Below are 27,620 nucleotides of genomic sequence, written 5' to 3' on the forward strand. Positions count from 1 at the left end.
CAGTGAAGGAATATGTCAGAATATTATGCATAATCATTTATGCCATATGTAATGTTACATGTAACCATAATTGATTGATGTGCAATACAGGTTCATTACAGTAATTATGTACGATGTAAGTAATGTTACAAGTAACCTTACTTGACTTATTTGTAATGCACGTATGTTACCTTAATTTACGGCAAATGACATGCAAGCTATAAGTATGTTACAAATAACCTTACTTGACTGAATTGTAATGCTTGTTTACGACCATAATTTACGGGTAATCAGGTACATGTACACTACACAATGTATGTAACATGTGACAATAACATGATCAATGCTCAAAATTAGTATATTTCAGTAAAACACATGTAAGTAGTTTCAGCATAGTTTTTTTTAAGGGTATCTAAGCAACAGCATCATCATTTCGTATAAGTGGTTCTACCTCATCTGAAGGTTCAGGAACTTCATACACCACAATAAGGGCAGAACAGAATGCTGCTAGAAAGCCTGCCCCAGAAGCAAACAAGACTATGGCCAGATGAGATCCAGTGGCACGGATAACAGTTCCAAGAAGCACAGAGACAAGAATCTGTGCTAAGAATATTTGACAACTTAATGATGAGATATCGGTTCCCAATCCACGGGCACCTTTGTCTGATCCATAGACATACTGAAATGAAAGCAATATAAATGATTGGAGGTTCAAGTAATCCAAAGTAGAGAACAATACAATCATTATGTGAAATTAAATGCATAATAATCATGAAGCTGAAGTAATTAGTATTCATTAGATGTAACTATTGTGTATCTGAGGTACTGTAAAATGGTTAATCATTCACTGGGTTTTAATTTTGCTCATTTCGCTGACTGGAAAATGCATTAAATTAAAACACAGTGAATATGTTAAATTGAGGATAGAACACATTATCTAAATGATAAAACCGTGAATTTAAAACCCACTGAATATGCCTGAAATGCTAAATCAGTGAAATTTAAACCCAGTGAAAATTAGTCATTTTACAGTAATTAGTAGGTAAATAGTGTAACTTGAAAAAAAAGAAAAAGTAATCAGTATATAATGGGAAGTAATTGGTTTGTATATCATGTAATTGGAAGTAATGTAACAGAAGTAATTTATGTATAATTAAAAGTAATTAGTATGTAATTGAAGTAATCTGAGTACATGGTGCTGCTGGAAATAATTACTATGTAACTGGAGATTTGATTAGTTAATAATTTGTTACTTTTCCTTTGTATGGTCGGTGAATTCAATTTGTGTCAAAAAAAGTAGGGAATGAAAGCTTAATAATAATAATAATAATAATAATAATAATAATAATAATAATAATAATTTATTATGAGAAATACTAATAATAATGATGATAATAATCTTTATTGCATCCTTAGAAATACAATCTTTCTATCAGTCTACAGCAATAAAGTAACAAGTCATTGAAAATGACACAGTCCCCGTTAAATTTTGGAAAGTTCTGATTGTGCTCGTCATATTAAAGCGGAGGGGTTGTCGCGAGCCTGTCCTTGAAACTTGAGTTCCACGTGGCGTATACAACAGATTGTTTATTTACAACAAAACACGTGTTCCGTGTAGTAGTAATATGGCCAAAAATAAAAACAGCCGTTATTCGGCCATCTTTGATCTGATTATGAAACACACTGATATGTATGATGTATGTGTCAAATACGAATGAAAATGGTACATAAATTGTGGAAATATCATAGTAAGGCCAACAAGCAGCCTATCGGCTGAGATAGCTCCGCTGTTAGCAATGCACATTTCAATTAAAGAAGTGAAGACATCATTAGAAAATGAACAATATGAATAGTATCAAAGCAATCGGACTTACAGTTTTTAACAAGAAGTCGAAAATATCACTTTTTACCAAAAATTACAAAAATATTCACCAAAATAAATTAATTAGAGAATTGAAGATATCATCACAAAACGAACAAATCTGAGAGAGGTCCACATGTAGTACCTATATATGTAATATCAAAGCAATCGGACTTACAGTTTTCAACAAGAAGTCGAAAATATCACTTTTTACCAAAAATTACAAAAATATTCACCAAAATAAATTAATTAGAGAATTGAAGATATCATCACAAAACGAACAAATCTGAGAGAGGTCCACATGTAGTACCTATATATGTAATATCAAAGCAATCGGACTTACAGTTTTCAACAAGAAGTCGAAAATATCACTTTTTACCAAAAATTACAAAAATATTCACCAAAATAAATTAATTAGAGAATTGAAGATATCATCACAAAACGAACAAATCTGAGAGAGGTCCACATGTAGTACCTATATATGTAATATCAAAGCAATCGGACTTACAGTTTTCAACAAGAAGTCGAAAATATCACTTTTTACCAAAAATGACAAAAATATTCACCAAAATTAGAGAATTGAAGATATCATCACAAAATGAACAAATCTGAGAGAGGTCCACATGTAGTACCTATATATGTAATATCAAAGCAATCAAACTTGCGGTTTTTAACAAGAAGTCAAAAATATCACTTTTTACCAAAAATGACAAAAATATTCACCAAAATTAGAGAATTGAAGATATCATCACGAAATAAACAAATCTGAGAGAGGTCCACATGTAGTACCTATATATGTAGTATCAAAGCAATTGGACTTGCGGTTTTTAACAAGAAGTCGAAAATATCACTTTTCACCCAAAAATGACAAAAATATTCACCAAAATTAGAGAATTAAAGATATCATTACAAAATGAACAAATCTGAGAGAGGTCCACATGTAGTACCTATATATGTAATATCAAAGCATTTGCACTTGCGGTTTTTAACAAGAAGTCGAAAATATCAGTTTTTACCAAAAATGACAAAAATATTCACCAAAATTAGAGAATTAAAGATATCATTACAAAATGAACAAATCTGAGAGAGGTCCACATGTAGTACCTATATATGTAATATCAAAGCAATTGCACTTGCGGTTTTTAACAAGAAGTCGAAAATATCAGTTTTTACCAAAAATGACAAAAATATTCACCAAAATTAGAGAATTAAAGATATCATTACAAAATGAACAAATCTGAGAGAGGTCCACATGTAGTACCTATATATATAATACAAAGCAATTGCACTTGCGGTTTTTAACAAGAAGTCGAAAATATCAGTTTTTACCAAAAATGACAAAAATATTCACCAAAATTAGAGAATTGAAGATATCATCACGAAATGAACAAATCTGAGAGAGGTCCACATGTAGTACCTATATATGTAGTATCAAAGCAATTGGACTTGCGGTTTTTAACAAGAAGTCGAAAATATCAGTTTTTACCAAAAATGACAAAAATATTCACCAAAATTAAAGAATTAAAGATATCATTACAAAATTAACAAATCTGAGAGAGGTCCACATGTAGTACCTATAGATGTAATATCAAAGCAATTGCACCTGCGGTTTTTAACAAGAACTCGAAAATATAGTTTTTACCAAAAATGACAAAAATATTCACCAAAATTAGAGAATTAAAGATATCAACATGAAATGAACAAATCTAAGAGAGGTCTACCCAAGGTACATATACACCAAGTATCAAAGCATTTAGGCTTGTAGTTTTCAAGAAGAAGTCGAAAAAGTAAAACATTGACACGGACGACGACGACGGACGACGACGACGACGATGGACGACGACGGACAATCACTCATATGATAAGCTCCGCTCGACAAAGTCGACAGCGGAGCTAACAAATCTGAGAGAGGTCCACATGTAGTACCTATATATGTAGTATCAAAGCAATTGGACTTGCGGTTTTTAACAAGAAGTCGAAAATATCACTTTTCACCAAAAAATGACAAAAATATTCACCAAAATTAGAGAATTAAAGATATCATTACAAAATGAACAAATCTGAGAGAGGTCCACATGTAGTACCTATATATGTAATATCAAAGCATTTGCACTTGCGGTTTTTAACAAGAAGTCGAAAATATCAGTTTTTACCAAAAATGACAAAAATATTCACCAAAATTAGAGAATTAAAGATATCATTACAAAATGAACAAATCTGAGAGAGGTCCACATGTAGTACCTATATATGTAGTATCAAAGCAATTGGACTTGCGGTTTTTAACAAGAAGTCGAAAATATCACTTTTCACCAAAAAATTACAAAAATATTCACCAAAATTAGAGAATTAAAGATATCATTACAAAATGAACAAATCTGAGAGAGGTCCACATGTAGTACCTATATATGTAATATCAAAGCATTTGCACTTGCGGTTTTTAACAAGAAGTCGAAAATATCAGTTTTTACCAAAAATGACAAAAATATTCACCAAAATTAGAGAATTAAAGATATCATTACAAAATGAACAAATCTGAGAGAGGTCCACATGTAGTACCTATATATGTAATATCAAAGCAATTGCACTTGCGGTTTTTAACAAGAAGTCGAAAATATCAGTTTTTACCAAAAATGACAAAAATATTCACCAAAATTAGAGAATTAAAGATATCATTACAAAATGAACAAATCTGAGAGAGGTCCACATGTAGTACCTATATATGTAATATCAAAGCAATTGCACTTGCGGTTTTTAACAAGAAGTCGAAAATATCAGTTTTTACCAAAAATGACAAAAATATTCACCAAAATTAGAGAATTAAAGATATCATTACAAAATGAACAAAACTGAGAGAGGTCCACATGTAGTACCTATATATGTAATATCAAAGCAATTGCACTTGCGGTTTTTAACAAGAAGTCGAAAATATCAGTTTTTACCAAAAATGACAAAAATATTCACCAAAATTAGAGAATTGAAGATATCATCACGAAATGAACAAATCTGAGAGAGGTCCACATGTAGTACCTATATATGTAGTATCAAAGCAATTGGACTTGCGGTTTTTAACAAGAAGTCGAAAATATCAGTTTTTACCAAAAATGACAAAAATATTCACCAAAATTAAAGAATTAAAGATATCATTATAAAATTAACAAATCTGAGAGAGGTCCACATGTAGTACCTATAAATGTAATATCAAAGCAATTGCACTTGCGGTTTTTAACAAGAAGTCGAAAATATCAGTTTTTACCAAAAATGACAAAAATATTCACCAAAATTAGAGAATTAAAGATATCAACATGAAATAAACAAACCTAAGAGAGGTCTACCCAAGGTACATATACACCAAGTATCAAAGCATTTAGGCTTGTAGTTTTCAAGAAGAAGTCGAAAAAGTAAAACATTGACACGGACGACGACGACAACGACGACGACGACGGACAATCACTCATATGATAAGCTCCGCTCGACAAAGTCGACAGCGGAGCTAAAAAGTCAGATGGCTGTCAATCGGCCATCCTTGACCAGATTTTGAAACAAATTGTCATGGACATGCATCCTAACATGTATAAAGTACATGTATGTGCCGAATTTGAATGAAAACTGACAGAGCACGCATAAAGAGATACCGCAGAAAAAAAACAAAAAAACAAGATGCCTGCCAGTTGACCATCTTTGATCAAATTGCAAAATAAATCGTCATGAACATGTATCCTAACATGTATAATCGATGTACCATGTTTGAATGACAACTGACAAAGCATGTCCAAAATACAACATTTTCAAAAAACAAGATGGCTGCCAGTCGGCCATTTTGAATCGAATCGCTAAACCACTGCATGTGCATATGTCCCACATAAGGTACTAGGCACATGCAAATAAAATGAACGGAATTAGTCCACAGGATTCTGAAATATGACTCTGGACAGACTGACGCACGGACGGACACACAGACGGACAGACTCAGGAACTCACGGACGGCCGGGGACATGTATCCTGACATGTATGATCTATGTACTGAATTTGAAAGAAAACTGACAAAGCATGTCCAAAATACGACATTTCAAAAAACAAGATGGCTGCCAGTCAGCCATCTTTGATCCAATTGTGAAATAAATCGTCATGGACATGTATCCTAACATGTATAATCTATGTACCAAGTTTGAAAGAAAACTGCCAAAGCATGTCCAAAATACACTATTTTCAAAAAACAAGATGGCTGCCAGTCGGCCATTTTGAATCGAATCGCTAAACCACTGCATGTGCATATGTCCCACATAAAGTACTAGGCACATGCAAAGAATGAACGGAATCGGTCCAAGGGATTCTGAGATATGACTCCGGACGGACGCACGGACGCACAGACACATGGACGGAGACCGAATTATAAGTCCCCGTTTTCGGACTTCGTCCGAACGGGGACTAATAAAAGGAAGTTGAGTTAGTTAATAATAAGTAAATGAACGTACCTAGTAATGAGTTTATAAATTTTCATTTCTGATTTTAAAAGATGTGTAAATATACTTCCCTACTTGTTTAATTATATTTTGGTTACTATTGCTCATCAGATATATAAATGTTTTTTGTTTATTATCTATTTCTTTAGGGAGTTTTATATTTTCCTTCATTTCATCTGGATAATTGTTGAAGAGATGACAATCAATGAAGAAATGTAATTCATTTTCAGTTTATGCAAGTTATATTTTCAATTGGAGTTTTGGGTTGAGTTCACCACCAACATACACTGTACGTATACTCACATAGGTAACCATGGCAATGACAACATAATTTGAGATGTTGAATGGCATACTTACACTATCGCAATCGTGGAATTCTGATACGATAGTAAACGGTAATGTCGTAATTGTTGTAAACATAATCCCTACTGTCGAACACATGGACAAAGTGACGTAAACATTGTTGTTGAATATTGACATCAAACCAATACCAACAGCAAATACGAGTTCACCACCAACATACGCTGTACGTATACTCACATAGTTCAATATACGTTCAAATAAAACTGAAAAACAAAATAAAAACAATTGAATTAGTATTTTTACAAATTACATTGTCTGATGCAATTTTGTTTTCTTTGACTCCATTTTCTTTGAATATTTTCTAATTCAAAATGGCCAACTGGATGAAGAAATATGGCTATGACCCCCTAGCATCATCACAATAATTTCAAAATGGCTGGCCGAATGAAGTAATATTGCTATGACCCCCTAGCATAATCACACTAAATTCAAAATGGCTGGCTGAATGAAGCAATATTGCTATGACTCCCTAGCATAATCACAATAAATTCAAAATAGCTGGCTGAATGAAGCAATATTGCTATGACTCCCTAGCATCATCACAATGCATTCGTATGGACATTCCCAACAAGCCAATTGACATAATTAATGAACCCCCTAACATCATCAGTAATACTCACATCCATATATAGCAGCTGAGAATGCAAATATACACATTCCCCAACATCCCATCTTGACACCGTCATCATAATTGTCTCTTGCTGTAGTGTTGAGTTCTGCCTTTGGGTCGCCTGATGTGAAAATGAAAACATACTACAATATGTCACAATCTACAAAATTGAAAGTTGAAATTATCGCAATCTATCACAATCTATCAGATTTCCTAGACTGATTGAAATTATCACAACCTGTTACATTTTATCAGACTGCTTAGACTGGCTGAAATTATTGCAACCTATCACATTTTATTAGACTGCCTAGACTGATTGAAATTATCACAACCTATTATATTTTATCAGACTGCCTAGACTGGCTGAAATTATCACAACCTATTACATTTTATCAGACTGCCTAGACTGGCTGAAATTATTGCAACCTATCACATTTTTTCAGACTGCCTAGACTGGCTGAAATTATCACAACCTATCAAACTTTATCAGACTGCCTAGACTGGCTGAAATTATTGCAACCTGTCACATATTATCAGACTACCTAAAATGGTTGAAATTATCACAATCTATCACACTCTATCAGACTCTATCAGACTGCCTAGACTGGCTGAAAATATCACAACCTATCAGATTCAACAAAAAGACGAAAAGAATAAAACTTACCGTTGTAAACAACCTGGCCTACAAAGTCAGTAAAAAATAGTAAATATGAAACAACGCCAAACCATCCAAAGAAGTGATTAAGACAAAGACGTCTTAGTATCCCAGGCATGAAAATGATGGACTTCATTAATTGCCATACAGATGTTGGCTCATCACTGGAATTTGAACTATGTTGACTGCTCCTTCGTGTCTCTTTTACTGGCGGCAATGTAGAGAAATCTTGCAAACTTTTAATCGATGACTCAAGATCTGTAACTTTACGTTCAATATTTTTCACTGAATGTTCCATGCTTTCAACGTTTGATTCAATCTTACCAACTTTTTTATCAATTTTTACAAGTGTCCTTTTTACTTCGGGCGAGTCTGTCCTACTTGACGATGACCGAGTCCGAGTTCTTGACCGAGTGACATGCTTTTTTGAATGGTCATCGTCACTATCAGAATCTGACAACGTCCTTGGAGGTAGTGGTGTTTCCTCAGATTCTGTGTAACCATGGTAACTATTGCGGCGATCATAATGATTAACTTCCACAATAAGTTCAGGTGTCTGATTAATGCTGCCGTATGTTGAACTAGGTCCAATTGAAGTCGGCAGTGAGGACTCTTCTGTTGCTTTCAAAGCAGAAGAACTTGATTTCAGCGGAATTTCCTTGATACTGAAGAGCGTTGGCAAAAATGTTACAAAACATACAATTATGTTAAATATAAAAACGACCCTGTAATGACCTCCAAGAAGTTGACCCAGTTTTGTTTTTTCCCAGCTGATGCCGGCCATAATGTAGCTGATACCACCTCCAAGACCTGAGAATGAAACACAGTCAAAATATTAGGGTATTGCCATGGTGATACATATACTACCAATAAGGCCTGTGATACTGTGAAAATTGAAATCTGCTTGTCAGTGAAAACTTGTCTAAACTGAACAACAATGGGCCTTGTATAGTGAAACCTGTCTAAACTGAACAACAATGAGCCTTGTATAGTAAAACCTGTCTAAACTGAACAATAATGGGCCTTGTATAGTAGAACCTGTCTAAACTGAACAACAATGGGCCTTGTATAGTAAAACCTGTCTAAACTGAACAACAATGGGCCTTGTATAGTAGAACCTGTCTAAACTGAACCAACAATGGGCCTTGTATAGTAAAACCTGTCTAAACTGAACAACAATGGGCCTTGTATAGTAAAACTTGTCTAAACTGAACAACAATGGGCCTTGTATAGTGAAACCTGTCTAAACCTAACAACAATGGGCCTTGTATTGTACAACCTGTCTAAACTGAACAACAATGGGCCTTGTATAGTAGAACCTGTCTAAACTGAACAACAATGGGCCTTGTATAGTGAAACCTGTCTAAACTGAACAACAATGGGCTTTGTATAGTAAAACCTGTCTAAACTGAACAACAATGGGCCTTGTATAGTAAAACCTGTCTAAACTGAACAACAATGAGCCTTGTATAGTAAAACCTGTCTAAACTGAACAACAATGGGCCTTGTATAGTAAAACCTGTCTAAACTGAACAACAATGAGCCTTGTATAGTGAAACCTGTCTAAACTGAACAACAATGGGCCTTGTATAGTAAAACCTGTCTAAACTGAACAACAATGGGCCTTGTATAGTAGAACCTGTCTAAACTGAACAATGGGCCTTGTATAGTAAAACCTGTCTAAACTGAACAACAATGGGCCTTGTATAGTGAAACCTGTCTAAACTGAACAACAATGGGCCTTGTATAGTGAAACCTGTCTAAACTGAACAACAATGGGCCTTGTATTGTAAAACCTGTCTAAACTGAACAACAATGGGCCTTGTATAGTAGAACCTGTCTAAACTGAACAACAATGGGCCTTGTATAGTGAAACCTGTCTAAACTGAACAACAATGGGCCTTGTATAGTGAAACCTGTCTAAACTGAACAACAATGGGCCTTGTATAGTGAAACTTGTCTAAACTGAACAACAATGGGCCTTGTATAGTGAAACCTGTCTAAACTGAACAACAATGGGCCTTGTATAGTAAAACCTGTCTAAACTGAACAACAATGGGCTTTGTATAGTAAAACCTGTCTAAACTGAACAATAATGGGCCTTGTATAGTAAAACTTGTATAAACTGAACAATGAGCCTTGTATAGTGAAACCTGTCTAAACTGAACAACAATGGGCCTTGTATAGTAAAACCTGTCTAAACTGAACAACAATGGGCCTTGTATAGTAGAACCTGTCTAAACTGAACAATGGGCCTTGTATAGTAAAACCTGTCTAAACTGAACAACAATGGGCCTTGTATAGTGAAACCTGTCTAAACTGAACAACAATGGGCCTTGTATAGTGAAACCTGTCTAAACTGAACAACAATGGGCCTTGTATAGTAAAACCTGTCTAAACTGAACAACAATGGGCCTTGTATAGTAAAACTTGTCTAAACTGAACAGCAATGGGACTGAAGTAGTGATTTTTAATCTGAATCAAACACCGATTGGTCAGAGAAAAATGTTTGCTCTAGGTGTGTGTTTTCAAAAAATTAGATAGGATGTATGTGATGATCATTTTAAAAAGATTTGCATTTTACCATAAGGTTCAGTTTAGATAGACTGTTAACAATTCTCAGGCCTTATTTGTTAGTATACTACATCAGAAAAGGCCAAAGTCATTTGCAAGAAATGCCGCAGGCATTTATGTTTAGGTCGATAGCCTAAGGACCGTTAATGCTTGTAAACGCCCTCACGCGACATTGCATGGTTTTTCACCAATACTAAACAGAGAATCATTAACAGATCATGCATGTATCGATGGAAGGCCTTCGCTGAAACGCCTTTGACGCTTGCTGATTTAACAAATTAGGGTTTTGGGTTTGATATTGACATATTTCCTAGTGTTTTTTATTGAATTAATTCTGATCACATACAGCAGTGTAATGAATAATTTAACAATAGTGCATTCAGTGAGAAGAAAGTGATAAAGAAAATCTCTTCTGAATCTAAAATAGCTTAGCACTTTTAGTTTTCTTAATAATTTTCGCCCAAATTTTTCTGTACATTTTTCTTATATTTTTCAATATTTCAGGAAATATGAACCCTATTTTTGGAGCCAACAGACAAAATTTTAATCAATTTTCAAAAATTGCCTTGTTTTTTCCAATCTTCTGAAGGAAAGTGCAGACCATAAACAGGACTATTTTGTGAATTTGTGATGAAAAGAGAGAACTGGTGGTGAAAAGATTAAGAACAGCCATTTTGTTCCAAAATGCATAACTCAGAACATTTGTGTAGCACCATAAATTCCTTTTTTCAGTATATCAACTCATTGGAAAAAAATTGAGTTAAAATCCTAAATGCAACACTACATTCTTGTATCAAATTTATGGTTAGAAATTATAATATTAATGAAAACTGTTTACATGTTTGACTTGTTTAGTCTGGATACAACTTGATTTATTTTGTACACAAAGAAATGTACTCTATAATATATTAACTTGATAAATACAAAGTTACATCTTTTTATTTCTCAATTTGTTTTTATTCACTCACTATATCAATGTATTATTGTCTATTGCGTCAGTGTCTATTGCATCAGTGTCTATTGCATTGGTGCATCAGTGTCTATTGCATCAGTGTCTATTGCGTCAGTGTCTATTGCGTCAGTGTCTATTGCATCAGTGTCTATTGCATTGGTGCGTCAGTGTCTATTATGTCAGTGCGTCAGTGTCTATTGCGTCAGTGTCTATTGCGTCTGTCTATTGCTTCAGTGTCTATTGCGTCAGTGCGTCAGTGTCTATTGCGTCAGTGCGTCAGTGTCTATTGCGTCAGTGTCTATTGCGTCAGTGTCTATTGCGTCAGTGCGTCAGTGTCTATTGCGTCAGTGCATCAGTGTCCATTGCATCAGTGTCTATTGCGTCAGTGCGTCAGTGTCTATTGCGTCAGTGCGTCAGTGTCCATTGCATCAGTGTCTATTGCGTCAGTGTCTATTGCGTCAGTGTCTATTGCGTCAGTGTCTATTGCGTCAGTGCGTCAGTGTCTATTGCGTCAGTGTCTATTGCATCAGTGTCTATTGCGTCAGTGTCTATTGCGTCAGTGCGTCAGTGTCTATTGCATCAGTGTCTATTGCGTCAGTGTCTATTGCTTCAGTGTCTATTGCGTCAGTGTCTATTGCGTCAGTGTCTATTGCATCAGTGTCTATTGCATCAGTGTCTATTGCATCAGTGTCTATTGCGTCAGTGTCTATTGCATCAGTGTCTATTGCGTCAGTGTCTATTGCGTCAGTGCGTCTGTCTATTGCGTCAGTGTCTATTGCATCAGTGTCTATTGCGTCAGTGTCTATTGCATCAGTGTCTATTGCGTCAGTGCGTCAGTGTCTATTGCGTCAGTGCGTCAGTGTCTATTGCGTCAGTGCGTCAGTGTCTATTGCATCAGTGTCTATTGCATCAGTGTCTATTGCGTCAGTGTCTATTGCATCAGTGAACTGGCAAAACTAGTAGCCTCACAGCAAATGTCTGTGTGTCAGTGGTGCATCATATTGGCTCAGAATGCACACTAATGCTAAAACCAATTGAACACAAAAATTACAGGTTAGTAAAGTATGTGCAGTGGTTGGTCAGTTCAGGGTTTTTTGTGACAATAATATATTGTTAACTCAGCCAGGTTTATGACCATTAGACCTGGCTGTTAGCTATGTTTATGTTTTGAACTGTGTATATAATACTGAAAATTTTCAATGGGTTTAAATTTCGCTGATTTACCATTCCAGGCATATTCAGTAGGTTTTAAATTCACGGTTTTATCATTTAGATAATATGTTCTATGCTAAATTTTACATATTCACTGGGTTTTAATTTAGCGCATTTTCCATTCTGCGAAATAAGCAAAATTAAAACCCAGTGAATAATTAACCCCTATACAGTAAGTAAATGTGACGTAGAGAAAGACCTATCAGAAAACAGAAGTATGATATATGAACTGCAGAATACATGTATGTGTAGTTCTAACAACAGTAACTATAAACTTTAATAGATTTAATGTTGCAGGGATATTCACTACCGGTAGTTTATGAAACAAAATATAAGTTCAATAATTGAATTTATGTTTTAATTTAATGCATTTATTTATCAGTGTAACAAGTAGAAAAAAAAACCCAGTGAATAATTACATTCTATATATTATATGGCATATATTGCTTTATGAATGAGAGGATATCCCGTCTATAAATATTTTAATGACCATCATCATCAGAATATTGCCAATAATGACCAAACAGTAACAGCTGTCACTTTATAGTATTTGATTTATGATAACTTTTCATTTTAACACACAAATTGTGCTCTGCCATGCATGACTGGATTCATAAAACTAAATATGACAATAACCGATGTCCTACACATACTTTTCTATGTACGTAAAATACTTTAATACGCTTAGAATTTATTTTCGCTATTTTCACTGAAGGAATGATTCAGTGAAAATAAAATCCAGCAAATATACCTTTTTCATATATTTTACATTCAACTCATTAAAAATCAGTGAAAATAAATTCCATACAAAACACCAAAAAGTCTTTTCAGCAAAAATTAATTCCAGCTTAAATAAAGTATTCTACAATATTCTAATTGAAACTATATGCCATCTACTCACCCTGAAAACATACATAAATCCACTGAGTCGAAAGTGAATAATTAATATAATGGCGTAATATTTATTAATATTTCAATTCCTAACATGACATAATACATGTTTCTATTTAAAATAATTTATAAACTATTAATATTTTATTAATATGTCTATCAGCATTTATAGTTTAGTGAAATGATGCAAATCTGAGCGTTATTAAAAATGGATGGAACGACAAAGCAAAGCCACTTAAGATGAGATTCGCTTTACTTTGAAATATTGCTACAAATGCCGACAATATTGTATTTGCTCTTTTATATGTGCATCTGCGAGAACGAATGTCAGCTAAAATCAATTTCAGAGGAATTTTAGGGACGACGTCAAAAGATTGATGTCGGATAAAAAACTTATTTGCTTTAGTTTGGGGGTGGGGGGTTTTGACCTCAAAAAGTTTCTATCCTACAAAAACGATTTTATTTTTTTATGAAGTCAAAAAAATCTTGGAGTATTTGTAATTTTTTTCTATGGTTTGGTCAGAGTGTAAAGTCTTTTTACACCCACCCGACAACCAACTGCTATGCCATACTACTGTTCGATTATCAAATTGTATTTAATGGTGAATGTAGTCTGACGCCATGGTCAATATTTATCAATTAAGTTTCAGTGGGGGGTAGGGGGGTTTGGGAAAAAACTAAAGGAATTAAGTTTTTTATCCTACATTGAACTTTTGATGTTGTCCCTTATTGGCATCAAATCACAAAGATCTAACTTTTTTTTTAGTTTAATATTTTTAATTTTTTTATTTTTATAGATATATTGGTTCAATGAATACTTAATTAAGAAAAATATCATATTTGTAAGTGCCTATGCACACATGATTAAACACAATGTGTAGTGATCTGACTTGAATACTGACTACTATCTGACTTGAATACTGACCACTATCTGACTTGAATACTGACCACTATCTGACTCACATACTAGCACTATCTGACTTGAATACTGACCACTATCTGACTCAAATACTAGCACTATCTGACTCACATACTGATGTATCTTTGTAGCCCCTAGAGATATTGTGTTGAAATATTAAAGACATTACACGGAGAAGAAAAAGTAGAATCATTCATTATTGTGCTTAGTAATTGTTATTGTACATTAATACCATTAGAGGGCTACATCCCATCCCTGCAATCTATGGATAAATTTGGAAGCAAATTTGGGCGTACTGCCTTCAGCCTTAGGTCAATGTATGCTTATATATGTCCCATCTGTTTAAACATCATAGTTACAAAATACAGTAGCTGAAAAATGTGTTTGATTGGAAATGTACGATAATATAAGAGTATTATGTTATTTTCATAACTTGTTGACAGAATTTGGAATGTTGTAAAACACTGAATTGTTTGTTGAAAATGCAGACAATTTTGTATATTTCATGGACTAGGGCATGATACTGAGAAAAAACATGTTTGTCACCAAAAATGTAGATAGACTGCTGCATTGTGGGTATTGTGATGTGCAAAACTAATTGTGCAGGTAGACTGCTGCATTATGGGTATTGTGATGTGCAAAACTAATTGTGCAGGTACTGCTGCATTGTGGGTATTGTGATGTGCAAAATTAATTGTGCAGGTAGACTGCTGCATTGTGGGTATTGTGATGTGCAAAATTATTTGTGCAGGTACTGCTGCATTGTGGGTATTGTGATGTGCAAAATTAATTGTGCAGGTAGACTGCTGCATTGTGGGTATTGTGATGTGCAAAACTAAATGTGCAGGTAGAATGCTGCATTGAGGGTAATGTGATGTGCAAAATTATTTGTGCAGGTACTGCTGCATTGTGGGTATTGTGATGTGCAAAATTAATTGTGCAAGTTCTACTGCATTGTGGGTATTGTGATGTGCAAAACTAACTGTGCAGGTAGACTGCTGCATTGTGGGTATTGTGATGTGCAAAATTAATTGTGCAGGTAGACTGCTGCATTGTGGGTATTGTGATGTGCAAAACTAAATGTGCAGGTAGAATGCTGCATTGAGGGTAATGTGATGTGCAAAATTATTTGTGCAGGTACTGCTGCATTGTGGGTATTGTGATGTGCAAAATTAATTGTGCAAGTTCTACTGCATTGTGGGTATTGTGATGTGCAAAACTAACTGTGCAGGTAGACTGCTGCATTGTGGGTATTGTGATGTGCAAAATTAATTGTGCAGGTAGACTGCTGCATTGTGGGTATTGTGATGTGCAAAATTAATTGTGCAGGTAGACTGCTGCATTGTGGGTATTGTGATGTGCAAAATTAATAAAGAAATTGTAGACAAATTTTTAAAATCATGCAAAATGTTTCATCTACATTTTGGTGGAAAAAATTATTTCAGAAGGTTACGGTTGGATTAACCAGTGTTTGTAGTGAATTCTCAATGGTACATACCTCCAAGCATTGCATGCAGATTTAATCCTTTCTCTAAGTCATCCGAGTTACACACATCAATCATATAGGCCCTCGCGGGACTATCCGAAGAATCTGCGCAGAAATCCAACATGACAACTCCGACTATGGTCAGTACTATGCTGGCAACATTATCTGCAATATCAATTTAAATTGAATATTATCACATGGTGCAAAATTCATAGATACCATGGCTTAAAAAAATACCTTCTCACTGGAATTTTCTTTCATGGTCAGTAACCACAATGCTGACTAGTTTGTTATAATGGAGTAAATTTACTGTAAAATACTTTATTTTCCATCAGAATTTATTTTTGAGTGAATATACTTTTTTCCTATTCAACTCATCAATGATCAGTGAAAATAGATTCCATACAAAAGACTTTCACTGGGTTTAAATTTCGCTGATTTGCCATTTCAGGCATATTCAATGGGTTTTAAAATCACGGTTTTATCATTTAGATAATGTGTTCTATGCTAAATTTTACATAATCACTGGGTTTCAATTTAGCGCATTTTCCAGTCAGCGAAATAAGCAAAATTAAAACCCAGTGAATAATTAATCCTTTTATAGTATTTTACAGTATATATATATATAAATATGTATTTTCCTCTATCTATATCAACTGATAGTTTACACAGTGATAAAAGTGCAAAAATTTACATAGTTAATTAGCAAATACTTAGCAGAAATTCCATACATTAATTAATGAAGAGATAGTAACCAGTGGAACAATAGTCAAGTACTCAGGCTAGATAAATGACTACTCTAAACACATCAAAATAGTCAGATATTTATTTTCCCTACCTAGTCATTAATTATTCAACTTTGACCTTGGAATTGTCTTTTGAATGCCAATGTTAAAAATGTACTACTGTTTTTTTTATATAAATATCACAGTATCTCTGTAAAGTATTCGCATCCAAGCATGGTATTTTCATAACCATGCCAGCTCGATTGATAGAAGTTATCAAATTAGGTCCCGACAAAAATATTCTGTATTTGTGGTCACCATGTGCATCAGCGTATATTTTAGTTTTTTCATTAAAATTTTAGAAAAAATTAAATTTAGAAAAATCACAAATTAGATTACAATTTCAGAATGGAAATACTAAGCTACCTGCGTGCATTGATTTAAAAAAAGAAATTGATCAGAAAATTACTAATATGGCCTTACTTATATAATACTTGAAATTAAATTAAATTTGAATAAGATTTGCCAGGTAAAATTTTCATGAAAGTCGCTCTGAATCGCTGTCTTTATGACAAAGTGAAATTTTTACTTCTACAAAATTTCGCAATTTTCAGTGATTTATAAAATTCATCAAAATTTTTCTCTTGCGAAGTTAAAGTAAATCTGTATTACAAAACTGTGGTGTCATCAACCATGACACAAAGTGAAATATTAAAATACAAGGGCGATGGTCGTCACGTCAACACGCCAAGCCAGATTTGTGTTGATGAACACCTTGATTCTGCCTACTGGTTTCTACTAACAATTCATAATGTTATTGAGTACACATGCAAGTTTTTATCTGGGTGAAATGAACGCAGTGATGGTTCGGGAGCGCGTATTCATAATTTGATATAAACCTTGCTAACGTCTCTTTTCTTGTACACTCTGATCTGAGAAACGTTTGACATTGTTTATGCAAGATGTGCGCTCATTGCATTGTGATTAATGTGAGCAAGAATCTTGTTCATCTGTGACCTAAATCTGACGCATGAGTGGTACAGTAACCATCACCCGCCAGGCTGAAATAAAAACATTTGTGTCAAAATTGGAATTCTGATAAAAAAAAAAAAAACATTAAAAAAATGAAAATTTAATGTGAATGTAAACTAAGTGTATTACATACCTGCAACTTCAGGAACTGAATTGATGAGAAAATGACAACAGCAAATGAAAAATAAAAATAAAATTGAAATAAAAGAAAAGAATTAAAAGCTGGTGACAAAATAAACAAAATTGAAAACAAAAACCAGTGAAGCATGCACGAGTCAAATAAAGGCAATTGATAAATATCCAAAAAATTAATAATTTATTAAAAGTTAATGCCTTAACTGACAAGGTCATCAACAACAATGAATTTAACTTCCATATCTTTGTCCGAACATTGAACTTACACTAAGAGATTAATACTAAAGCTTCACAACAAATCTGAGGACTAAAATGTGAAAAATTTGATTGTCTATGTATTGCGGCAAATACCGAATACATGTAATTACATATTGCACATCATTTCAACTTCCCATTCGATTATTTTTTTTCAAATTTCAGTTGCTAACACTTTCAAGAGAATCCAGAAGTCTTTAACCGCCAGATAGTTTTCCGTGTAAATTTTTACAAATTTTACAAAATTTTCCTTAAATTTCAATATAATTTTGAATCATCCAAGACAGTATTTGACATTCGTTTTTAGATTTTGATAAAAAGGTTAAAAATTGTCAATTTTTATCAAGATTTCATTTCAGGAGCAGAATTTACAGTAATATTTTGTCTACATGTATATATTGAACATTTTATGTAATCTCTGACGATACTTGTAGATAAGCCTCAAAAAATAATTATGAAGTTACATCCAAGATTTGTCCAATTCTCATGATGGGTGATGAAGCAAGGTGAAATACATAGTCTTGTTTATGCAACTATGTTAAAATTATGATGAAAATTGAGTTCTATTAGGAGAAAACAAACAAGAACTATTACAACAATGAATAATGAACACTTCCCCCAAAGGTCAACTTGGCTGTCACTCTAGACTATTCAAATTTCATTTTTATGCATTATGGATTATTAATCATCTTAAAATCTTTGCGAATTTTAGATTTACAAAAGCGCCACAAAAAATTACCCTAGACGATAGTGACCCACAAACAACAACTTTGTGCACCTTCAAAACCTTTCAAAACGTCATACCATCAAACCTCTTCCATAATAGGGCCACCTATCTTATCAGATATTCTTTAGATCACAAATAGGAAAATAATCGTTTGTAAAGTAAGCAAATTAAGTATGATTATATAATAAATCCTGTGTATCATCTCGTTGCCAAAAATAGAGAAATTGTTATTATTTATAACCACTTTCTACAAAACATATGCACAATAGGCCAAACAAGCAGGCTGAACATTGAAAATAGCATATTTTACCCAAAATGACAAAAACATTCACGAAAGTTATTCACTAAGTTATCGTCACAAAATGAAAAAAAATCTGACTGAGGTCCACCCAAGGTGTCTCCATAAAAAAAATCACAGCAATCAAAATAGCCATTTTCAAGAAGAAGTCAAAAATAACACTTTTTACCAAAAATTACAAAACATATCTGTCAAAATAAAACCCTAACCCAAGGTACATATATAAGGAGTGTCAAAGCAAGTGGACTGACGTTTTCAAGATGAGGTCAAGAATGTGAAGTTGACGCCGAGAGGTGCAAGATGACGATGTACAATCAGTAATGTGGCACTGAAAATCTTTTGCTATGAAGTGAATTGACAATGTGTTACACAGATTTATTTTAGATGTTACAATGCAGTAAGACCATCTGATGTACTGTGTCTGTAAATGTCATAGACACCTGCTGTACAAGTTAAATAACCAATTTAGTTCTCTGGTTGCTTGGTTACCATGTGCAGTCATGTATACAAAGGTGGAGCTGCTACACGTCCGCTCATCGAGAATATGCAGATTTTAGCAGATATTTTACGATATCATCTTTAAATTTGGAATGAAAAAAATTGAATCGATATTGTCACCCTGTCCTTTGAAGTTGTATGATATTGTAAAAATTTGCAAATATACAGTTTATAGTATTCACCATTAAGAAAAATATTATTAATTCAAATTTGTGCTTTTTTAAAGTCCAATTCAAGATTGCAGAGACAAAATGTAGATATTCTTGTGACTACTTGAAAGACTGCTTTTAAATACTTTAAAACAACCAATAACTGGAACATATAATCAATAGTTGATAAGTGACGGTAGGGTGAAAAAATCTGTATATTTCAAGTCAAATTTAGATCAGTTTTGAGGTTCTGCAATGCTACTGACCTCTCACAACACAAGTGAAATACGCGAATTCCAAATATGGAATGATTACGCACGTAAGTGGCCTCTTATAATAAAAAAACAAACATGGCTGCCCCCAGGGTTTGACCGGTCCCCACACAAAGGAGTATGCTTAGTCTGTTCTAAACTTTTTGGATTTCAGAATTCGGATGATGTATCATTGGGAGGAAATGATGTATAATAATAATAAAATTATTACAAGGATTCTCTTTACTCGTTAATAACCTCATATTACACACAGCAGTAAAATACATACCCTGATTTGAGTAATTTAGCGATACTGTATTTGTTCTATTAGAAGTGCATCTCAAATAGACCCATAAAATAATTGAAAAATAAATAATTAAAAATAATTGTGCTGCTGAGATTTCTTTTTTCACCACCAGTTCCATCTTTTCATCACAAATTCACAAAATATTTCTGCACTGTCCTTCTGAAGATTGGGACAAACATAGCTAAATTTTTCGAGTAAAAACTGAAAATTCATGCAAATTTTCTTTGTTGGCTTCAAAATTAGGGTTCATTTCCAGAAATATTGAAAAGAAAAAGAACAAAGCGCAGAAAAATTTGGGCGAGAAAGTCTGGTGGTAAAAAGATTAAGTATGATGATCATCATGTGTTGTCCCATGTTTTTTTTTCATACTCTTAAAGAGCAGTGGTCATCACGCAACATATTCGATTTTGTGTGGAAATTCACAATGTATTTTTTTCTACGTGACACATATCGAACATGACACAGCATGACGACCGCTGCCCCTGTATATTTTTTTGTTGCAACCTATCATATCCAGCATAGTATGCTTTCACTAAATGACTACGTTATTAGTGTACTTACCAGTTTGTAGTTCAGTGATTGCTTTTCCGATATCATTGCCGTTCAGTAAGAGAGTTAATCCTATCATAACACCAATACATAAAGCGAACACAAATGGCCGGCGACGACCCCAGCTACAAGTGCACCTGTCACTTGTAGAGCCAATCACAGGCTGGAATATAAACCCTAAAATTGGACTTATGAACCACGTTAAACTATAAAGTGAATCTGGTAGACCGATACGCAGTAATATCGGAGTCACTAAGGCTGTTTCTGTGGCGTAACAATATTCAATACCAAATGCAAGCGTGTTGTTCATTATCAGTTCAAACATTGTCCTCTTAGGTGGTTCATCGTCTTCGCTATCTTCAGATTCACTACGCGTAGCGGCAGACTCTTCCCACTCCAATATCACAGATGTGGTAGGAGCTGATTGGGCAAGATGTGGTGACACAAAATTATCTGAAGATCTATGTGGTCGCTCCAAAGATTTGCAGCGCCGTCTCCTAGGTAACAGCACTGATGACTTTGTTTCTCCACTCGGTGTTTTAGAACGTACAAGAGCATTCTTCACAGTTCGATGCCCTAGTGACAGCGACCGTTTCTTGGCCGCGTTCTTGTCTCCGGGAAGCTGTAGAAAATGTGGTCGTTCAACCTGACGACATGGATCATCCCCGGGATGTGATTGTGATCGACAAAAAACGGGTGAATCATCTCTTGAATCATCCTCATCTGTATCCATAGCAACTAATAAATGACAATCTATGAGAGCCAAACATACATGCATGTTAATTTCAAAACATTTTAATAACGTGATGCCATGACACCAATAGTTTTAAATTCAAAGTTTAATAGTTACCATTTTGCCAGGGGCAGCTTTCACCTTTGACCTTAAAGGTATATTGAGATTAGGATACATGTATTACCAAATATTATAATTTTCCAATCCAAGTGAATGTGTGTTATAAAAAACAGTAACATACATTGGAATACATTGTCCTGCATATTTTTTTTATTTTTCAATGCTACAAGCGTCAGTGCTGAATTGAAGCCAAATTAAAAGTGATTATTTCCTGGCTGTTTTGTTGATACAAGCCACACAATTCATCTGTGAGCTAGATTGCTGGGAGCTTCTCGAAACTGACAAGAGAAGAAAACGTAATCACAGTTTGTCTTATTTCAATAATAAATAACATTATTATATTATTGGATGTCGATTTTATTATTAAGTGCTTTTTAACGCATGATACCATTCAATTCTTTGAAATACTTTCTCTGGTATTTATTTCCAAACACAATATTGTATCCCTGTGCATGGTATGAACCCTTCAGGTCAAATGTCAAAGGTCACACAATAATTAATTTTATTACACTACTGTAACATCAGATGATACAGTATGATATTTTTAACACAACATCATAAAAAAAGTCCTGCTAAATGGCATTATCATCAATAGTTAATTTATTACTTTCTGTATTAATATCTATAAGCATGCCGGAACTATGTAATAATTTGTAAATTGAATTGATTTTTTGAAAACACAACGTTCAAGTTTAGAATTTTACTTTACCAGTACATTTTTTTCACATGCCTATAATAGTTTTTGCAGTACGGACAGTTTAAAACAAAATGAATTTCGTCTTCAACCTCCAACCTTCACGTTTCCCCATTTTCTGCATAATCTGTTTTCAGCTTTAATTAAATGTTCTCCTTCTCTCCAAGAGAATTTTGATAGCAATCACTTACATTGAAGTCTTTAGTGTCATTTAAATAATTTTCAACTTGTAAATTCTTAGTATGTTGCGTTCTGTCCCATCATTACAACAAAAACTGATTCCTGATGATGCATTAGAGATTACAATAATCCACACAAGTTCAAATTCACAATTTTTGTGATTGATCGAACAGTTTCAACCACCATTTTGTGTTTCCTGTATATTCTTTAAACATTTTTAAAATTATTGTAAATAACATCAATAAATGTACTGAACTGGGTGAAATATAACACACCCCTCACAAGCCCTGGGAGGCACTTGACTTTAAGTCAGGTACGCACACTTGAAAGAAAAAAAAAGCGCAATTAGGGGTTAATATTTTGGCATGATATGTGTTTATGATTATAAATGTACTGCGTTCAAATACTTAACGTACTAGCAGGGATTGCACGTAGTGTTATTATATAGTGAGTAAAACTTATAACTTAGAGCGCTTAGTATAGTTGACAGTGTACTAGATCTCAGACAACTAATACACAGACTGGCAATGCTATTGTTTTAGAGGTGTCAATCGGCCTAATCCTCAGCGAACGTGTGTTTCGGCTATGCTGTTGGCTCACGTTTTGCCGAATTTTGCCAAATGGTGAAACAACACACATCAGGAATCCTGTTTTACGAATGTCTGTGTGCACGCGAGAATCACTAACGTAACGAAAATATGAAACTTTGGTCTGACATTTCCCATTAATTTCCTGTTGAAACACCACAGTTTGTCATGAAGTTGTGCGTTATCATGTGACTTCGTGGACATTTCCTAATCTCCCCCAGATGTTAATAATAATAAATATCTTTATTGCATTCGTATCCCTATTAGGATTTTGACTAAAATGCAATACAGATGTGAATAAAAACAAACAAACAATTAAAGTGAGAATAAAAATATACACAGGAAACAACTAGCAAATAAAAGTAGAAAAAAATAAAAATAAAATAATGGTAAAGTAAATTGGATTGTTTTCCACATTTGTGTTGGTGAATGTTTAGATTACTATTGCATGTACGTGACCTTATCTTGAGATAGCTGACTATAATGTTTTCAACTTTTCCTCTCTTGTTTTAATACCGTTCTCTATGTATTTTGCTATTTGTATTATTGTTTTCTCATCTTTATTATTTAAAATATATTTTAATTTTTCTTTATTGTTTGCTGAGTGTTGGGGTGATAACAGCTGATAAAGTTTTTTTCTTTCTCCCGCGTAGAGATCATATGTTAAAAGAAAATGTTCTTCGTCCTCTATGGCGTTATTTTCACAACATAGACATTTTCTGTCAGATATATCTGTGTTGTTTGATCTCCCAGTCTCTATTTGTAGTCTGTGAGCACTAATCCTCAATTTTGTCATTGATGACCTGTGATGAGTATTTTTGACCAGGTGTAAGTAGTTTTCAAAGCCAAAGTCTGTTTTCAGTTCTCTGTAAGTGCACAATTTATTTTTGTGATTTTTCCCTTTGTTATCATTGTCTAAAATCTGTTTAAAATTTTTTCAAACTTTGTTTTTAGCTTTTCTGATATTATTTTATCTATATTTACATTGTTCACATTTTGCTTTTTTTCTTCCTGCCACAAATGGTCTATATCTAGATCTTTAAGTATAAGTTTTAACCCAGAAACCCAGTTGTAGGTGCCAGAGTTGTCTAGTTCTAAGCCGAGACTGTATGCTACATAAACCAGAGAATTTTCAGGCATTTTTTTTTTATTCAAGACCAGTATTTGATAATCTGTTTTATCCCTGTTGTAATTAATGGATACCTTCCCGATTCTAAAAGACACATTGGTCGCTTTGCTGTTAACTTTGAGTAGGTATTTGCAGTATTTCATGTGCAATTGTTCCATTGGTGACATGATATTCATATACATCTTTTGGTGTTTAATCATACTATCTGACCAGATTTCTGCACAGTATAAAAGTATTGGTTTTATCATGGTATCAAACATTTTAAGATATGTTTTTATTGGTATATATGTATCTGAGAATAATAACTGTTTCATTTTGAAGCATGCTTTCATAGCTCTATTTTTAAGATCTTCTTGAGCCAAGTCAAATTTACCATTTGTTTTCAATTTAATTCCAAGATAAGTGTATGTTGACACTCTTTCTAGTTCTACACCATCTATGTGAAAATTTTGGTTTTTAATGTGTTTGCCACTTTTGTTGAATACATGTATCATGGTTTTTGATTTATTAATATTAATGCTTAATTTCCATTTTTTGCAGTAAATTTGAAGACCGTTTAGTGCATTCTGCAAACCTGAGCTGCTTTCTGATAGTAGAATTAAGTCATCTGCGTATAGTAAACATGGCAATGTATTATTTCGCAAAGATGCCGTTGTTCTCCCCCATGTTTATATGTTCTTTAATGTCATTAACATATATATTAAATAAGAGTGGGCTTAGGCCATCCCCCTGCCTTATGCCTTTTTCTACTGGAAATGTTTTTGTTAAGCCATTTCTTATTTTTACGCACAGCTCCTTAGCACGGGCTTAGAGGTCAAATTCCTTAGCCCATGCTAAGAAAACGTGCGTGAACGCTTAGCACGGGCTAAGGAATGCTAAGTACGGGTTAAATCTGATCCGAATTTAAGACGCGGTCTAGACCTTAGCACGGGCTAACGAAGTATGTGCGAACGCTCAGCCCAGGGTGTGAAAATTGTCCCATGTTCGTATAACGACACTATTCCACCAGTCATTACTCCGCGCTCGCTTCCACACTAATCGAGTCACTGTAGTAGTAGAGCGTACAGCAGCTCCAATCGTAGACAAAATAAATTTGGTTCGCTGTCTACGACATGCATTAATAAAACTCTGTATTCTGTTACGACCGTTGTATACTGTTTATGTGCATCCAAATAAGTTGGGTCCGTCTTCTCTCGCGTTCCTGTGCACGTCGCTTCAAATTTAGAACGAAACATGCCGGCAGCAGAAATAGAACCTCGCGCGTGTCATCCATTTTTCGTTCGTAAATAGCGGCTTACCAAAGGTCACCGACTAATAGCACCCCTTAGCCCGTGCTAACGACTGGCCCTCCCTGTGCGTGGACGCAATTGGGTCTAGCCAAAATGCAAATATGCTAGATAAGCCTAAATCAGCTTAAATCTTAGCCCGTACTTCGTGTAACGTGAACACAACTACTGAGTCAAATGCTTTTTTGAAGTCAATAAAACATGCAAATGTTTATAAGATTATAACGTTATCATTAAAGTAAACATGAGACACTGTTAGATCAAAAGAAATATCCGCATTGCCAATTAGTTGTCAGAGACTAGATGTATAATACTGTGAAACTATTTATTTTCACTGACATTTAATTTCACTATTTCGAGTAATTTCACTGGATTTTAATTTAAGGTCACGAACTTGAAAGGCAAACAATAAGTTATATTGTTATTTCACATGTTCATGTGAATTTAAAGGGCGGTAATCATCTCGCTGCGCATGCGCGAGATACATGGTTCTCATATAAACAAAGATGGTGATTTTTTATTGTTGCGCAGATCAACGAGTACAAAATGAGATGTTACCAAGCTTTAATTAGGTAATTTTTAGGTGATTGGAAGGTATAGGAGTCACCGGCGGTAATCAGTGCAAGTCGCACCCAGGTAAAACCTCATACTTGTGATTTCCATTAGAAGAGCGCATTGGATTATGGGAAAATCAATGTTTATCAACACAAATGTCGCACATGCGCAGCGCAACAAATGCCGCCCTTTAATTTAGCAAATGTTACTTATCAGTGAAAAAAATGAAATTATAAGCATTGAATAATTAATGGGGTTTATGCATGATCATTGGTATGCAAACTTGATACTACTTTTCACTCCACAGTTGAGTGTGTTTACTTGTCCCACAGCTCGCTATACTCTTATAACATGTTAACTGTCAACACACAAACAGACATAATTTATCACCTAGCACAGAAATGGGGCACGCATACGATGACCCCCCCCCCCCACAAGGGCGAGGCTCGTGCGGTCAGTATATGTCATTGCGCCCCCGTTACGTAATAATTTTGAATACATCACTCTGATTGGCGGCGGGTTAGTGTGACGTTACGGGATCACGAGGTTGGAGTAATGCGACAGTGGTCAGTTTGTTTGATCGCAATATCACGTGACGGATCACTATTTACAACTTAAAATTACTAGGGAAACATAATTTACGGTATGATACTTTTCCGCCGACTAATTATAGCTGTTCTTACCTCTCAGTCAAGCAGTCGTATGACGGTCTGATCTAATTACTCGTCAATCGAAATCTGGTCTCCGGATTTAGCTCTCAGCTGACACGACAGCTCATAGAAAGTGTAAAGAACTCCCTAGCGGTATTAAAAAATAACCGATTTAGATACTCTAACATACTGGTGTTTAACTCGTGTCGTGACCTTGAATGAACCTCGAATACGGGACCCTAGTGCCTACACGACGGGATTGCGAAATACAGTACACTAAATATTTACATACTATTAATATGTAATTATTACATATGATGGTCCGTTAGAGACATTATGATAACAATTTCTCTTTTGCGTTGTAGAAATGCGGGTTGGAATTCAAAGAATAGCTGTGTGACAATAAAATTACTCCGTGGCGGGCGCTCGTCGTGACTGCGCTCTTAAATTTTACAAAAAACAAAACAAATATAGAAGTATATACTAGTAGAATTTTGTATGAATCATGGCAGTAATATGACACCTGATTTTAAATAAACTAATGTATAATTAAGGTAGCGAGATAGTTTTTTGGCATGGAAAATGTAAACATCTATAATCGGAGTAAATTTTACAAGAACCTATACAATCTATATATGTTTGGAAAGCCCTTGATTTGTACTTTTCTATTATTAATATTTTGTGAACACTGTGTTTGTTTTAGCGTCACGTGATTCTGAAAATCGGCGCGGCTGATAATTAACTAACGTGAATACATTTTTAAATGTCAGCTCTACGGTCATGCATGCGGCCAAAAAC

The 27,620-nt window shown here is 34.3% G+C and overlaps 1 protein-coding gene across 1 annotated transcript; it reads right to left on the reverse strand.

The window, feature by feature from the left end:
* On the reverse strand, positions 1–26,905 carry LOC100371013 (membrane-associated transporter protein-like). Its single transcript, XM_085508308.1, has 8 exons — positions 26,856–26,905; positions 20,901–21,641; positions 17,853–17,867; positions 15,975–16,127; positions 7,938–8,738; positions 7,284–7,394; positions 6,658–6,866; positions 1–658 (listed from the first exon to the last, which is right to left on the reverse strand). Exons 2-8 carry the CDS (start codon positions 21,619–21,621, stop codon positions 392–394), a joined length of 2,277 nt encoding a protein of 758 aa, XP_085364434.1. The 5' UTR covers positions 21,622–21,641; positions 26,856–26,905; the 3' UTR covers positions 1–391.
* Between the last annotated feature and the right edge of the window lie 715 nt (positions 26,906–27,620).

Source organism: Saccoglossus kowalevskii, chromosome 15 (assembly GCF_978046115.1).
Source record: "Saccoglossus kowalevskii chromosome 15, keSacKowa6.1, whole genome shotgun sequence".
Taxonomy (NCBI): Eukaryota; Metazoa; Hemichordata; class Enteropneusta; family Harrimaniidae; genus Saccoglossus; species Saccoglossus kowalevskii.

Excerpts from the sequence above, each read along its gene's own strand:
- LOC100371013 (XM_085508308.1), bottom strand. The coding sequence starts at position 21,621 with ATGGATACAGATGAGGATGATTCAAGAGATGATTCACCCGTTTTTTGT. Across the intron at positions 6,867-7,283 it reads CTCAGCTGCTATATATGGAT|TTTTATTTGAACGTATATTG; the intron begins GTGAGTATTACT and ends TTTGTTTTTCAG. Across the intron at positions 659-6,657 it reads AATTCCACGATTGCGATAGT|TATGTCTATGGATCAGACAA; the intron begins GTAAGTATGCCA and ends CTTTCATTTCAG.